We start from the raw sequence: 14308 nt of genomic DNA on the forward strand, positions 1-14308 counted from the left end.
GTTCAAACTAAATTAGGTACAAACAGCATCCTGGCTGAGACACCCTATATTGAGAATCAGCTGAAGACAGAAATCTTGGGGCATGTTATAAATTCTACAGAAAAAAAAAAAAAAAAAAAATCCACAGTTATTATGGAAAGAATGACACAAGCTTAGCTAAATCAGAACCACAAACTTAACTGGAACACTAACACCACAAGATAAAAATTTCGTGGGTGGCGGGTGGAAGCTTCTTTGACTTGAGTAGCTATCATGAGAAAGCCAAAGGCTTTATACCTAACCTTGAAAGAACACATGCATGTGTTTAAGAAAATGAACCTTCTGTCAAAACTACTGAAATCTGCTTGCACTAGCTGGGTTCATCAGATAAAGAGCCATAGAGGAAAAACAGTGGAGAAATTAAGTATTTGAGTAATATCCCGTAGAAGCCATTAGGTCTTACACTTTGCGTCTTCCAAATGCCCCCAGGACACAGGATCAATTCTTGCACAAACAGCAGATATTTTTGGCTGGGTCTTCATGGATGGGAGGAGAACATGACAAAAAGTTCAAAGTGGCTTCTTAGAGAAGAAATCAGTCTGCGCACTGTAACAGTTTATATGTGAGGAACTGATTTATATGAACCTGGTTTAGATTAATGTTAATTAATAGACTTTAAACCTATTAAGATTACCTAATCTGGGAGCCTGGAGTGGTAACTGACACATTATTTCTGCAGAAGAAGAAAAAAAAAAAGTAAAAAAAAAAACAACCAACCAACCAACCAAAAAAAAACCAAACAGTTTTTTTTTTTTTAAGACAAACAGACAGACATGCTCAATAGTCCACATTTCTTATTGACCTCAACAAAATCCAAACACTTGGAAACAGTCTAGACATCATCAATGTTTCTGAGACAGATGATGGTTTGGGACTGATTTTTTTGTTTTTCAAATATAACCTTTTTTGCTGGTGTCCAGTACATTAACAATCCCTGTCATTTTCATTTCACTATAAAAAAAAAATGGATATGTAGCTCAGGTAAGGTTTCAGGAAAATTCAGTAGATTAAACAAAGAATCTCAATCCAGTACCTACCTGTGTTACTGAATGCTCCCTGATTTGGAAGCCTGTTGAAAAGTTATATGCTAAATAATGAAGAGCCTAAGCACAGTTATGGGGTTTTATTTGGTTGATTTTGTTGTTGGTGGTGGTGTTTTTAAATGTAAATTACACAGTTTTAAATATCCCTGGGCCAGGGCATACCATAACAACTGTAAGGAGCTAAAAATATCAAAACCAGTATTTGGTATCTTAGCACATATTAGATCAATCACATTTTTAGGACTGAGATTTGGCATCTCAGGAGTTTTTTATCCCGCCTGACTTGCAAGAGGTCAATAAAAGTATAACAGCACTAAGGCTATAAAAGAAAATTAAAACATCAATTACTAATGAGTTAATAATAATAATAATAATAATAATAATAATAATAATAATAATAATAATAATATAATAATCCATTGTGAGCAAAATTCACTGCTAAGCAGCTATCACAAATCAATACTCTTAAAAAAACAGCACTAGAAAAGCACTGAACAAAAAGCAGCCCTGGGACAAACTTTCTGGGTTACTTTCTTCAGTTCTTCAGAGATGCTTAAGTGTCTTCTCCCTTACTGGGTTTTAACTTTTAACTCCAGACTTTCAAGGTAAAAACAAAGTGAGGGCAGGGGAGAGAAGAGATTAACATCTACTAATGATTTCTCATTAATTGCACCAAATCTGTCCCTAAACTGAATTGAACTGTCCTACACCAAAGAAACCAACAGAAACAAAGCAGAGCAAAAGCCAAAGCTTCATCAGGGTGAAGATGTAAATGCATACTTCTTTCTGAACACACAACCACTAACAGTCCATCCAGCCCACCATTCAGTAGCCAGAATTATTGGCAACTGAGTGCCTAAAATCCAGTTACTGCTCTATCAGTAAGCACAGACAGCTTCACTACCAAGCTTTCTAGTCAGAAGGCAATTAAACAAACACAACTCAACTGCAGTCAGCAAATCGCTGGGTTTTAGCACATACTTAAACACCAGGCTGAATGAGGGCTTAAATGCTGCTTCAGTATTATCAGAAGAATGGGACTGAAGGATACCTTGCAAAAATACACAGATTTTAAAGTTGGTAAACTGCAACCCAGTGGTCTTTTTTATTTTTTTGCCTGCTTAACTGATGTTAAAATTCCAGGTGCAGGAGCAAAAACAGGATGAAGACCATATTTCCCTTCAGTTTAAAAGCTGCAGGTCATTTCTTATTTCCTGGTGCTTCATCTCTCTTGTCATCATTTTTGCAAAGATTAGAAATTGCAGCCATGCCCTCAAAGAGCAGCCGACCAGCCATCTGAGCTGGAAGGTATCATGGTCATAATAAAAAGCGGCCAACACTGCCCAAACGCTTTTTCCACCTTCCAAAATGCAGTACGGTTGCCAAACCTTACATAACCTGCTTACACAAAAGGGGCCAGTTGTACAGATGATGTAAATCAGCACAAACATCTCCAATTTCAACAATGTTCTCAAACTTATACAAGCCCAGGGCACAAAACAGGAGTTTACAGGAAACTGCTATGAAGTTTAGACTCCTGCACATTTAAAACTTACTTTCCCCATCGGACCTTTAAAGTTACAAAAACTCAACTGCAAAATTAAATAGCACCAATTGTTTACAGAAAGGAAAAGAATGGCTTTCTTGCACACTATTAAACTGCAAATTACTTAATCAAATTACCTGGTTTTCTTTCAAGCACTGAACTTTGAGAGCTGGATGTTCTTGACAAAAAAACATTATATCAAACCCAAAAATATGCCACAGCAGCTAACCATCACAACTAATCACATCATATTCAAAGACACGTATTTAAAGCAAAGCAAACAAAACACCCAAGAACCACCCTTCTCCACTACAGTTTTCTTACAACATCTTTTGTTCTGACAGGTTTATTCTTTTAAAATAGATACTCTCTCTAAATATATATACCTATATACACACATATGTATATATATATATATATATAGTATACTACTTGGCAACTGAGAACAAAGAGTTAAAGCGTAATTGCCTGTCAACTGATGGATGCTCAAATATTATTGCAATGAAGTGGTTGAGCACATCTTTCCCTGCTCACCTGTATGGAAAGGAGTAAGACACCCTAGTGATTTTTCAAAGGTAAACAAGCACACATTCAATACAACTTCAGTAGACTGTTAAAAAGTCAGGTTACATGACACCGTGAAGCTGATGAATCCTTGGAGAGAGGGACTCAACATTTCCAAACACATTAAGCTAGAGGAGGGCAGTAGTAAGGAGATACGTGCAACACCACTGAGGGTAGTTAGGAAGATAATTTTCAACTTGGAATGCAATATTACTGCAAGTACCTCTGATATATTGACAAAAAGAAATTGCACCAGTAGGATTTCCTGGGGAAAAAAAAAAACAAAACAAAACAAAACAAAACAGGAGTTGCACATGCTCTTTGTGTTATGCACCTTCCCCTCTGAAAGAACATCCATCACATTCGTATGCAAAAACTCTACAGAAAACAGAAAAACAACTATAAGAAGATAGAATGAGTCCTCATAACTACTCCTCGGTAACTAGATAAAGTACAAAAGACAATGCAATATAACTTTTTCTTCCCAGACATTTCTGAGGAGATATTAAGAAATATTATATATAAAGAAATTATTTCATATTGAAAGCACTTCATAAGCAACTCAGCATTATAACACCACCCCAGGGTGGCCAGGGAAGTCACATAAAACAAGATACGGAAAGGACCTCATGAGGTCACGAACCCTGCACCAGAAAGGTTGCTTTTTCATGGAATTGTTGAATACCTGAGGTTGGGAGGGACTTCTGGAGATTGTCTACTACAGCCCCACCACTCAAAGCAGGGTCAACCAGAGCAGGATACCCAGAAGCTCATCCAGTCAGGTTCTGAATATCTCTAAGGTTCGAGACTCCACAGCTTCTCAGGACAACCTGTTTCAGTAATTCACCACCCTCTCAGTATAGAAGTATTTTCTTTTATTTAAGTGGTACTTCCCCTACTTCAGTTTGCACCTATTACCTCTAGTCCTTTCACTAGATACCGCTGAAAAGAGTCTGGCTCCATTGGCTTTACTCCTTCACATCGCACATTTATACACACTGGTAAGATCCCTCGAGCCTTCTCTCTTCCAGGGTACATAATCCCAACTCAATCAGCCTGCCTTCTACGGTGGATGCTCCAATTCCTTAACCGTTTCTGTGGCCCCTTGTTAGGCTCACACCAGCGTGTCCACGTCTCTCTTGTGCTGAGGAACCCAGAACTGGATGCAGTACTCCGGGGGTGGGCTCACAGCACTGAGTAGAGGGGAAGGCTCACCTCCCTCGACCTACTGGCCACGTGCCTTCGAATGAAGCCCCAGATGCTCTTGGCTTTCTTTGCAGCAAGGGCATATTGCTGGCTCCTATTCAGTTCATCAACCCCAGGTCCTCTTCTCCTTTCAAAAGATATGATTTATTTTAGGAAAGGGAAAAATAGTCCAAATCTCACTGCATTCAGTCCATTTTAAGACACACTGCAGTAACTGAAGAGTCAGGGGATCCTCCCATCAAAAGGTGCAGAATGAAATGTTGAACTCTCTCTCCATCAGTTTCTGAGATACCTTCCACCCTTTGCTGTTTACAGGTAGACCCAGTCATATTTTAACCTCTGACTTAACTACCTGTACTATAAATTAAGCCTAGATTTCTTTCTCTCTCCATAAGGAACAGTGGATTAAAGCATGTCAAAATAATCCAAGAAATTATGTCCACACATTGTACTGACTTAATGGAGGACAGGGGTCCACCAAACATATTGAATGACAGTAATTCAATTGTGCAAGTAAGGTGTAGGTTGCTCTCTTACCCACAGATCTCACAAATGCCCTTGAACACTTCACTCTAGTCAATGCATTTTATCTACTTCAGTGTGATGGTGCAATTTAACTAAATGTTTGGGAAAACAGTACACTCAAGTGACAGCCAGACATGCAATCTAAGCATGTTCATTTTCACACTTACAATTTTAAACACAGTTTAACAAACAAAACCCTCTTTAAGTACCCATTCAACAGTTTTATGTGGAAAAATTCTTATCTTACTTCAGTTTATACTGTTGCTTACTTTTACATGAAAAAATTAGAAATGTGGTTTGAGTTAAACCAAAGCCACACATTCATGACAAACAGAATGGTGTCGGTCCAGCCAGACCAACCCATCGTATACACCATGACTTCCACACTGCCTCTGTGCAGCTATAACCTGCACCCACCAAGTCCTCTAATCAAAGAGAATCCCAGCTTCCACCATCTCTTTGATACCAGAGCCAAAGCTACAAGACCAAAGCTACATTCCTGACTTCCCCTAAGAAACCAGTGCAACCTACGCTGGCACTGAGACAACCAAAGCCATTCTGTTGTTCCTTCTGTCCCCTTAAGAAACGGTGTAGAAATTAAAAAGATAAGAAAACCATGATTGCCAAACTACTTAAGAAGACTAAATGTGTACAGGGCAAAGATGCCTCAGCCTCCAGGACTCAAGATATGAAGAATCACAGAAGTTGTAGCAAAAAAAGAGTGCTAACAGTGCAGTGAGTTCACTATTAAGGATGTCTACAGATTTCCACCTCTTCCCCATGCTATTCTAGCTCAGCGGAAAAAAAAAGCAAATCACTTTTTTTCTGCCATCTCTGAACAGGCAGCTCTGCTCTCAAACAAAGCAAATGGACTTTGAACAATGTATGCCCTTTAGTCATATCTATGAACAGGAAAAGGGAGAAATAAGCAGAAGAGACTGATGAAACATTTATGGAAAGGCTGTCACCATCAAGGGCATCCATCTGAAAATTAAAGTAAATAACACTTCCCACAAGAACTTCAAGTTTCTCATGCGTAAGACTATTTGCAGCTATTTGAACATACAACATGTCAACAGCTTTCCAACTCCCAGAAATTACAGCCATATCCAGATACTGGATATGACTTGTAAACAATTTTATGGTTGAGTACTTTTCTTACATTCCAAGAAAACAACTGTGCTGTTCATATATTCATCCTCACTACAGTGTTTCAAATAATTAACCAAGAGCTTCAAAGTAATTTTATACTTGAAATTAATTACTAAATAGAGACACAGGATATAAACTAATCTTCAGCTTTCAAGGCAGCGATAATCATGTTCCACTCAAAACTGGGGCATCTGCTGCATTTTAACTGAGTAGCCATGACTGAAAGCAAGAGTTGCTAAAAAGGGTAATCTTTACCTATACCACAGCGATGCTTTTCTTCTCCAGTATTTGCAACAGTCACAAGTTTTTGTTCAGTATTCTCCTACCTCCCAACTATTCCAAAGGAGGTAAGATCAGATGATACGCTGTTAAAAACATCTCACCATTCACAGTCATTTAAATCAAAATATTCCAAGCCTCAGTCTACTGCAGACTACTGCAGCTCATAGAGATCAGGCTTCGGCATACAGATCTCAATGATTTCAAAACAGAAAGCCAACATGCTTAGCCTTAAGTACACGACACACTGTTGTGTGAGACCAAGGTCTTGGTGAATCAGCAGTAAACACCACTGCAGTTTTATTTAAGTGCTGCTATAAACACAGTTGTGAGTTATGGAAGAACAGCTATAGGTCTGGTTCATGGTTTGCTGTGACCCTGAGGAAATACTGGATTAACAGCTAGGCATGTCTGAGGCTTTTAATTTTAGTCTCTGAACTGAGAGCTTTCTAATCTTGATAGCTGTCCCTTCTAAATCCACGTTTGAATATCCCGCTTGTCCTATTTTGTCATCCAGTCCTTTCCTTCCTTTAGTGCCAAATACAGCTTAGATCAATGGCAGTCATTGCTTGCAGATTTTAGCCAATTTGCCATAAGCAGCCTGAAGCGATGGCTAGGGTGGGCTATGGTGCATGCTTCCCTAACGCTGCTCAGAACCTGAACACACTTGTTTTAATCTCTAAACTAATGGCCATTCTGCAGAATGCCAAAACTGCTGATTAATAGCTTCATCCTTTGTTTTCATTTTTTTTTTTATTGCTGTTTTCTAATCTGTGTCTTATTTCCTTCCCCCAAAGCCTCTGCTATTCCAAAAGGAGAAGACTGCTCCATAAATGAAGACAGCTTCTGTGCTAGTCCGCTGCCACTGTCCAACAGACCCACACAACATCATGAAAGACATTTTAAGAACTAAAATGAGGGAGGAAACATAGAAAGAGGATTGCAGCTTTCCTTCAGCCAGTCAAAGTAATTCAAAGGTGCTTGATCTTCTCCACAAACATAATTTCTACAAACCTCACTGGAGTTAGCATGCCAGCTCAGGTACGGCCAATTCAGCAACCCTAGGGACTACACCGAGTGAAGACTGCTGTTATACACACAGACACAAAACAAAACTAAACAAAACCAAGGCAGCATGGGTTTTTTGGAGGCAATCAATTTTTTTTCTTTAAAATAACCATTTCACAGATGTCTGATTCCACTCTTCGTGCTTCAGCAAACAGAGGGGGCAGAAACTTCAGCAGTATTGTCCGCTGAATAAGCCAAAACATAGAAAATACAGCCTGCACTTGAGTAGTAAGCTTGGTCCAGAAGATATTGCAGCAGCCATCACACAACTAGGAACAAATTCAACATTTATATTAATCAAAGTAGGTGTTTCTAATACACTGTAGGCTTTAATAATGTAAGTTAATTACTTCATTAAACACTTAGCAGTGAAAATCAGATATGAGGATTATGGACATGCTACAGCTTCTCAGAATCAGAGCCCTGTATTACAGATTGAAGGTAGCAAGCCTTGAGACTTAAGAGGTCCTAGATTTAATGACCCTTGACAACATACATTCTAGGCTGTTCAGATCTAAAACATTCTGTACAGGACTAAGAATTAACTCATTTGTTTTGGCTATACATTCGCACAATCTTTTGAAAATTTAATTTCAGGAAACTGAGGTTTGCTTGCCTTGACACACAATAAGGACTTGCTTCTGAAATGCATTCCTGCTTCTCCACACAATGTTCATGATACTTAGGTTCTTTTCACTGTGTTGCATAGAATTTGACCTATCTCTTTAGTTGGGTTTGAGTAAAATCTTTACATACATTAACTTCTGTTAGATGTTGCTGTTCTGAAAACACAGAAATACTTACACAAAAGCTGCAAACTCAAACTTAATAAAACACCAACACTACTGAATCCCCCATCAACAGCCCTCCTAGCAAGAATGTATATAAATGCTAATACTCTCCAAAACAGTGCCAAGAATTTTAGCCTGATGTCTCCCATTAAATAAACTCAGCTTCACGTAACCTACACCAGGTCTGTTATCTGGATATTCAGAACAAAATATCAGTGAATTTGCAGAAAAATGTCTTGTACTCTCTTCTGTCTGCTTAGCCTATCCTTAACTTCAGGGAAGTGGAATAATTGGTTTATCACATATTCTGCCTGCTATGATTCCTACAGTATATAGTGGATCCAGCAAAAAAGCTTCAAGGTGTATGGGAAAGACTGTCATCTTAGATATTAAGTAACTGCCTGTTAATTATGGTACTGACTCAGAGAATCAGAAAATCCTGTACAATTAAGTATTTTCACTAGCTCTGTGAAAAGCAGAGACCCACAGATGATCTGCAATAGTCTTTCACAGCTTGCCTTAAAAGAAATAAATTTTAGAAATGCTCTCAATGATTTTTGGGGGAGATGACAAGGGCATCTCTCTTTCAAGTTATAACCTTCAGATAAGCATTGCCTTGAAAGAAAGAAAGTAGGTTGAGTGTGGAAACAACTAAGCTGTCTTTAAAAACGTCACTAAAAACAAAACCACCCAACTTATTATTTAGCAAGCCTGCCAAAACAACCAAAAAAATCATACTTTTGAATGTCAGCCAGAAGTCACAGAAAAATAGGCTTTGAAAGGAATCTCTAGAAGTCAACTAGTGCATCTCCCATGCCCTAAGGCTTGGTTATTACACCTATAACATTCCTGAGAGATGATCACTGTACATGCAATACATTCTCTATTCGCTCGAACTAGTCTGTATCTTGAAGAATTGCACTCAAAATGGAATAAAACATACATGTACTGGGCAAACATCATGCTGGGCATAACATCCCACTGTATGCACCACAACACGGAGTCCTCCGTACACCTCTGCAGAACAGCCTTACTAAAGCTAAAAGAGAGGAGAAGGTGTCACCAATCTGCACAAGCACACGTTATTTTGTGAAGAGAAGGAAATTAGATTTGTTTGACACAGAGCATTCTTGGCAAAACCATGTTTGGGTACTACTAGTATAGACTAAGCATTTTAAAACTGCTCTGCTTAGTTGTTCTATTTTTCTTCTGGAAACTGAAGTTGACGGGCCTATACCTAAAAAAGATTTCTTCCTCATTTTCTAAGCTTCCCCCACTTCTCAAGAAGAAACCGCTAAAAGGCCAAAATCACATCTATGAAAACTCTTCCAGGCTGAAAGCAAACGTCTAGCAACTTTAAGACTGCATCAACCAGTTTTAAGAATTCTAGTCTAAAGCTCTTCAGATATCATGATCAAGAAAAAAAAAAACACAAACTTATTCAAGTGCTCTAATCTAATTTAATTTTAGCACAAATTCTTACTCTTCTGTCAGTTGTAATAACTGCATTAGCCACCTGATCACAAAAATTTATCAACAAAAATACAAACGAAAAGGTGCTAAATGTTTCTTTTTTCCGACTGTCATCCTCTTTCCTTCCCCAGAAAATACCAGGAAACAAGGAACAACTGGTTCTAGGGGAGCTCAAACCCAGAGCCTGCTGTGCCTAAATCAAATGTAAATATAACTATTTCACAGATGCACCTATGAAATATTTCAGAACTGCCATGTGAAATTAAGTGGTTGTAAAAGCAAATTAAATCATACAATTAAATAATTAAATTGTTTGGGCTGGAAGGGACCTCAAAGCCCCCCCAGTGCCCCCCCCTGCCCCGGGCAGGGCCCCCTTCCCCCAGCCCAGGGTGCTCCCAGCCCCGTCCAACCTGGCCTTGAACCCTTCCAGGGAGGGGGCAGCCACAGCTGCTCTGGGCACCCTGGGCCAGCGCCTCACCCCCCAAACAGGGAAGAATCCTTCCTTACATCTAACCTAAATCTACCACCTTTCAGTTTAAAAACATTACCCCTTGTCCTACTACCACATGCCATCGTAAAAAATCCCTCCCCATTTGAACGTTTTAACCACATTTGAATGTTCTAATCCACAAATATACACAATGTGTGATTTTTCCATTTATTAAGTTTACTATATTAGATGGTTAACCTGCCTTTAATTCAACAGGACCTTTGTGCAATACTGGATTTTGTCACTTTTACCCAGAAGAGCAGCTCTATGGAGGCTGATTTTAACAGACCACAGTGGGTATGAATTGGTTAATCATAAAGGATACATGTATCTTCATAATGCAGATACATGTATCTTCACAGACCATTTATTTACCTTGCTTTGTTGCACTGGATTGATACACAAATCAGACAGGGTAACAATTAGAAATGTCTGCCAGAAGTTAAAACCAATAGAGGCGTTTCATACAAAGCTGCTGCTCCCAGTGGAAAAAAAAACCTGAACCTGTAGACTGAACTAATGTTCAGGACAGCAGCACTGGCAACCCAAGGAATTGATCTGAGCAAAAGTCAGAAGAACTACCATTCTCCCCCCTTCATCTCTAGGAATTTTGTTGATCAGTACCAGGAAGTCTCAAGGCGAGCAGCTTATATAGAGACATCTACATTTTTGGCAAATTAATCTTGTTGCTTGTATTAGCCCATGCCACAGTAACTGTTCATACTTGCACACCTTCCCTGGAGGATTAAATGCAAGATACTTAGAAGCAGAGAAGTCCCGCAGGAAGGAAAGGATAGACTACCACAGACCTACAGAGAAGCAAAACCAAGGTAAGATACATAACGTACACCAAAATTGTGTCTTGTTGTTACACTTACTGGATTTTGTGTATGTTTAAGAAATGCTGTTCTGCACAGAGTATTGCTGTAAAGAGCTGCCTTTCAAAGTCATGTAAAATAAACTATGCTTGCATCCCTCCTTCTTCCAAACACAAACAAGGATTAGATTTGCAGAAGCACTGCAACTTCACCATCACCACTGATGATTTTACAAAAGCTCCCTTTTGAACTGTAGCAACAGTACCCTCTCTCCCAGTTGTTCTAGTCCATTTTTCATTAAAAATAATAATTTCGCATTTCCTGTATTATAGAAGTAATATACTACCAGAAATCCCCAGTTAATCCCTTCAGTTTTTCAAAACAGGAGATTCAAAAGGCACATAATATGGCATGAAATGTACTGCCACGACCAATATTTAAGCTACCATAAAGAAAATAATCAAAAGGCAAAGAACTGCATCCACTTACGAAATGTCAACCTGGCATTGGTTTTTCATGGAAAGTGACATTCCACTCTCTCTGATACACCCCATTATAAAATACTCAATTTAACATCATATTCCCTCTTTAAATTATACTACTGAACTCTAGATCTGAAGTCAGTCTTCAGCATTAATTAATACTGCACAGATTACTTGCTGTCAGAATACACACAGGATTCGTGCTAATTTATTTAAAATACTTCCATATACAAATTTGCTATGGGAAGAATTCCTTTCACCTAAAAGCATCCGTAGTAAAGTCAGGATTAAGAGGACAAGGTCCCCTCAGGAAAAGTCCTTTGGTCCAACAAAGTCACTTCACCTTCCCTTTCACTGATTATGGCTGTACCTTTCCATCAGTTTTCTGAAGGATATAGGCAGCTCCAGTATTTGATGTGTCAACAAAACTAAGGAATTTGTTTCTTTGAGTACACGTAGTTTCATTTAGTACTTGTATGTCCTTTACATATTAACCATATATGTACCCATAAACCCTCACATTCATCTGGGAAGCCTCATGCAAGAACCACTGCAAAAGCAACCAGACAAAACTCCAGCCTGTAGCACTGCAGTGGCTGATATGGCAATCTTAAATTGCCCTCTGTTGCTTAGTTTCAATTTTCACTTCTCACACACCTGAAGAAGGTGGTTCCTCAAGAGATTGCTGTCTCCCAGTGCAGGAGAAATCACAAACTACTTTATATTTCTGGTTTATCCTAAACCTTTGTATGAACCCAGCAACCCTTTGCAAAGAGGCCAGACTCAGTGAAAATGTCAGCTGGTGCCAGATTTTCTTATAGATGAGAAACCTACCGACACATACCGTACAGAAGAGGAAGATAAAATGATCCCTGAGAAAGAATTGTGAACATGGCAGCGGATGAATGGCAAAGCACCTCACACGTGTGGATGTGTGCACAAAAGAGAAGTGCACTTCACTGCTTTTCTCCTTATCTCGGAGGTCCACCTAGCACAGCAGATGTTCAGTCATCACTGCAGTGAACACAGGGCCCAAACTGCACAACATCAGTACTATTTGTGCACAGGGAGAGCAAGTAGCACATGTGAAACAGTGGGGAGTATTGAACAGAGAGGGAGGAACCGTACAGAGATACAAGTATTTTCAAGAGCACTAGCAGTGACACATCCAGCATGCTCCCTTATTACTTCCTAACCTGGTCACCTTAAAGCACAGACAGTCCCTAGTTCTACCTGGATGCTTTTACTTGCCAGCGCAAGCATGATTATTCAATATCACCACTTAAAAATACCCTGGTTTTGTTTACCAGAGCATAGCAAATGAGAATTCCTGTTTCGATTCATGCAGATTTATACATCTTGCTGTCTAGATACATTAACCAGACATCACATATCAAATGAAAGTTAACTTGCCAGACAAAATAACTGAGAAAATAACAATGTAAAAGGCTTGGAAAAGTAATTACTTTTCAAAAGTGCAATGGAATAAGTTAGGCAATCATACTTAGGCTTGGCACCTAAGAACAGCTGTATTTTTCTTTTTGGCTCTATGTCTGGGCTGTCATTTCTTGCCACAAAATATTTAAGCTCAAGCATATGTTCATCTACAGATCTTCTGAAAAATACCTTGGGAAAATGTAAACTTAAACAAAAAGCTATGTTTCTTTCGCAAAAGTAAAAACTCAACATAAATAACCACTGCATCCATTTAAGCATTTAAGTCAAATTAATATTTACCCATGAGCAGGATCCAAAGCTATTGCTCTGGGCTGATCAAGGTCTTGCCAGAAGAGGACTTTTCTAGATGTTCCATTGAGATTAGCTACTTCTATCCTATTGGTTTCTGAATCCGTCCAGTAAAGTTTTTTCCCAATCCAATCACATGCCAGGCCATCCGGGGAAACCAGACCAGAAATGATGACATTCTGCACCACATTCCCAGTTTGGTTAATGTAAGTTTGCTTGATGGCTTCTTCACTCACATCTGTCCAGAAAACGATGCCTTGCGAATACTGGAAGTCAACCGCGGCAGCATCCTCTAAACCACTGACCACCACAGTGGATTCCAGCTTCGTGCCTCCAGCATCCACGAGTCGAACATCCCGCCGGTTGGCAAAAAGCAGAAAGGGAGATGCTACAGAAGAAAAAAAAACAAAAACATGTTAGTATTATTGGCATCTACAGATGTTAAGGCACTCAGTAGGAATACAGCAGAGGAGGATTTATTTTCCCAGATCAGTGGGTCAGGCAGCATAGCAGAAGGAACATGGAAATTTCACATGAGAGAAAAATGCACGCTACCCAAAAGACCTCTTCCTTCCACATGTCAGACAAAGGAGTAAAAGACAGAGGGAAGAGCAGGCCCAAATCTGTATCTACAGGATATAGATAGTATCTTCAACATACTTAAGAGTTCAAACCCTTCAACAATACCTTCTGTCAATCCATAAACCCGGATTTAGAACAAATTAAGTCTTCACAGCTTAAAAGCCAGGTTCACCCAGCTGAAGTGGTAACAACACACAGAAGGCAAGCTCTGACCTTTCAGTAGCAGGCTGGAAGCTAATAGTACTAAACACTACCAAGTACCCCTCCTGGATGGCAGGGGTTCAGAAATACTGTCTTCTCCCCTGTACCAGAACGAGAGAGAAATTCAAGGAAGTTTGAAGGAAGACAATGATGTGGGTTGTGGAAGTTTGCAGGGACTGATGTTAGCTGAATGAGGCAGCCAGAGAAAAAGGACAAAGGTTCTTGCTGTTTGAAGCTCTAAGTGGGTGATAGAAGCTGGAGTCCTACTACTGAATGACAGGGGAGCTAACTTATGACTGATGC

At 39.3% G+C, this 14308-nt stretch overlaps 1 protein-coding gene across 2 annotated transcripts in view; it reads right to left on the bottom strand.

The window, feature by feature from the left end:
- Window positions 1-14308, bottom strand: part of LRP5 (LDL receptor related protein 5) — a 166401-nt gene that overhangs the window by 117832 nt on the left and 34261 nt on the right. For both annotated transcript variants that reach the window (XM_042785220.1, XM_042785219.1), the window contains exon 2: window positions 13214-13610. In XM_042785220.1, the coding sequence (XP_042641154.1) occupies window positions 13214-13610 (397 nt within the window). The remainder of the gene's footprint in view (window positions 1-13213; window positions 13611-14308) is intronic.

The sequence above is a fragment of the Tyto alba genome, unplaced genomic scaffold (genome assembly GCF_018691265.1).
Source record: "Tyto alba isolate M040663 unplaced genomic scaffold, T.alba_DEE_v4.0 Super-Scaffold_8, whole genome shotgun sequence".
Taxonomy (NCBI): domain Eukaryota; kingdom Metazoa; phylum Chordata; class Aves; order Strigiformes; family Tytonidae; genus Tyto; species Tyto alba.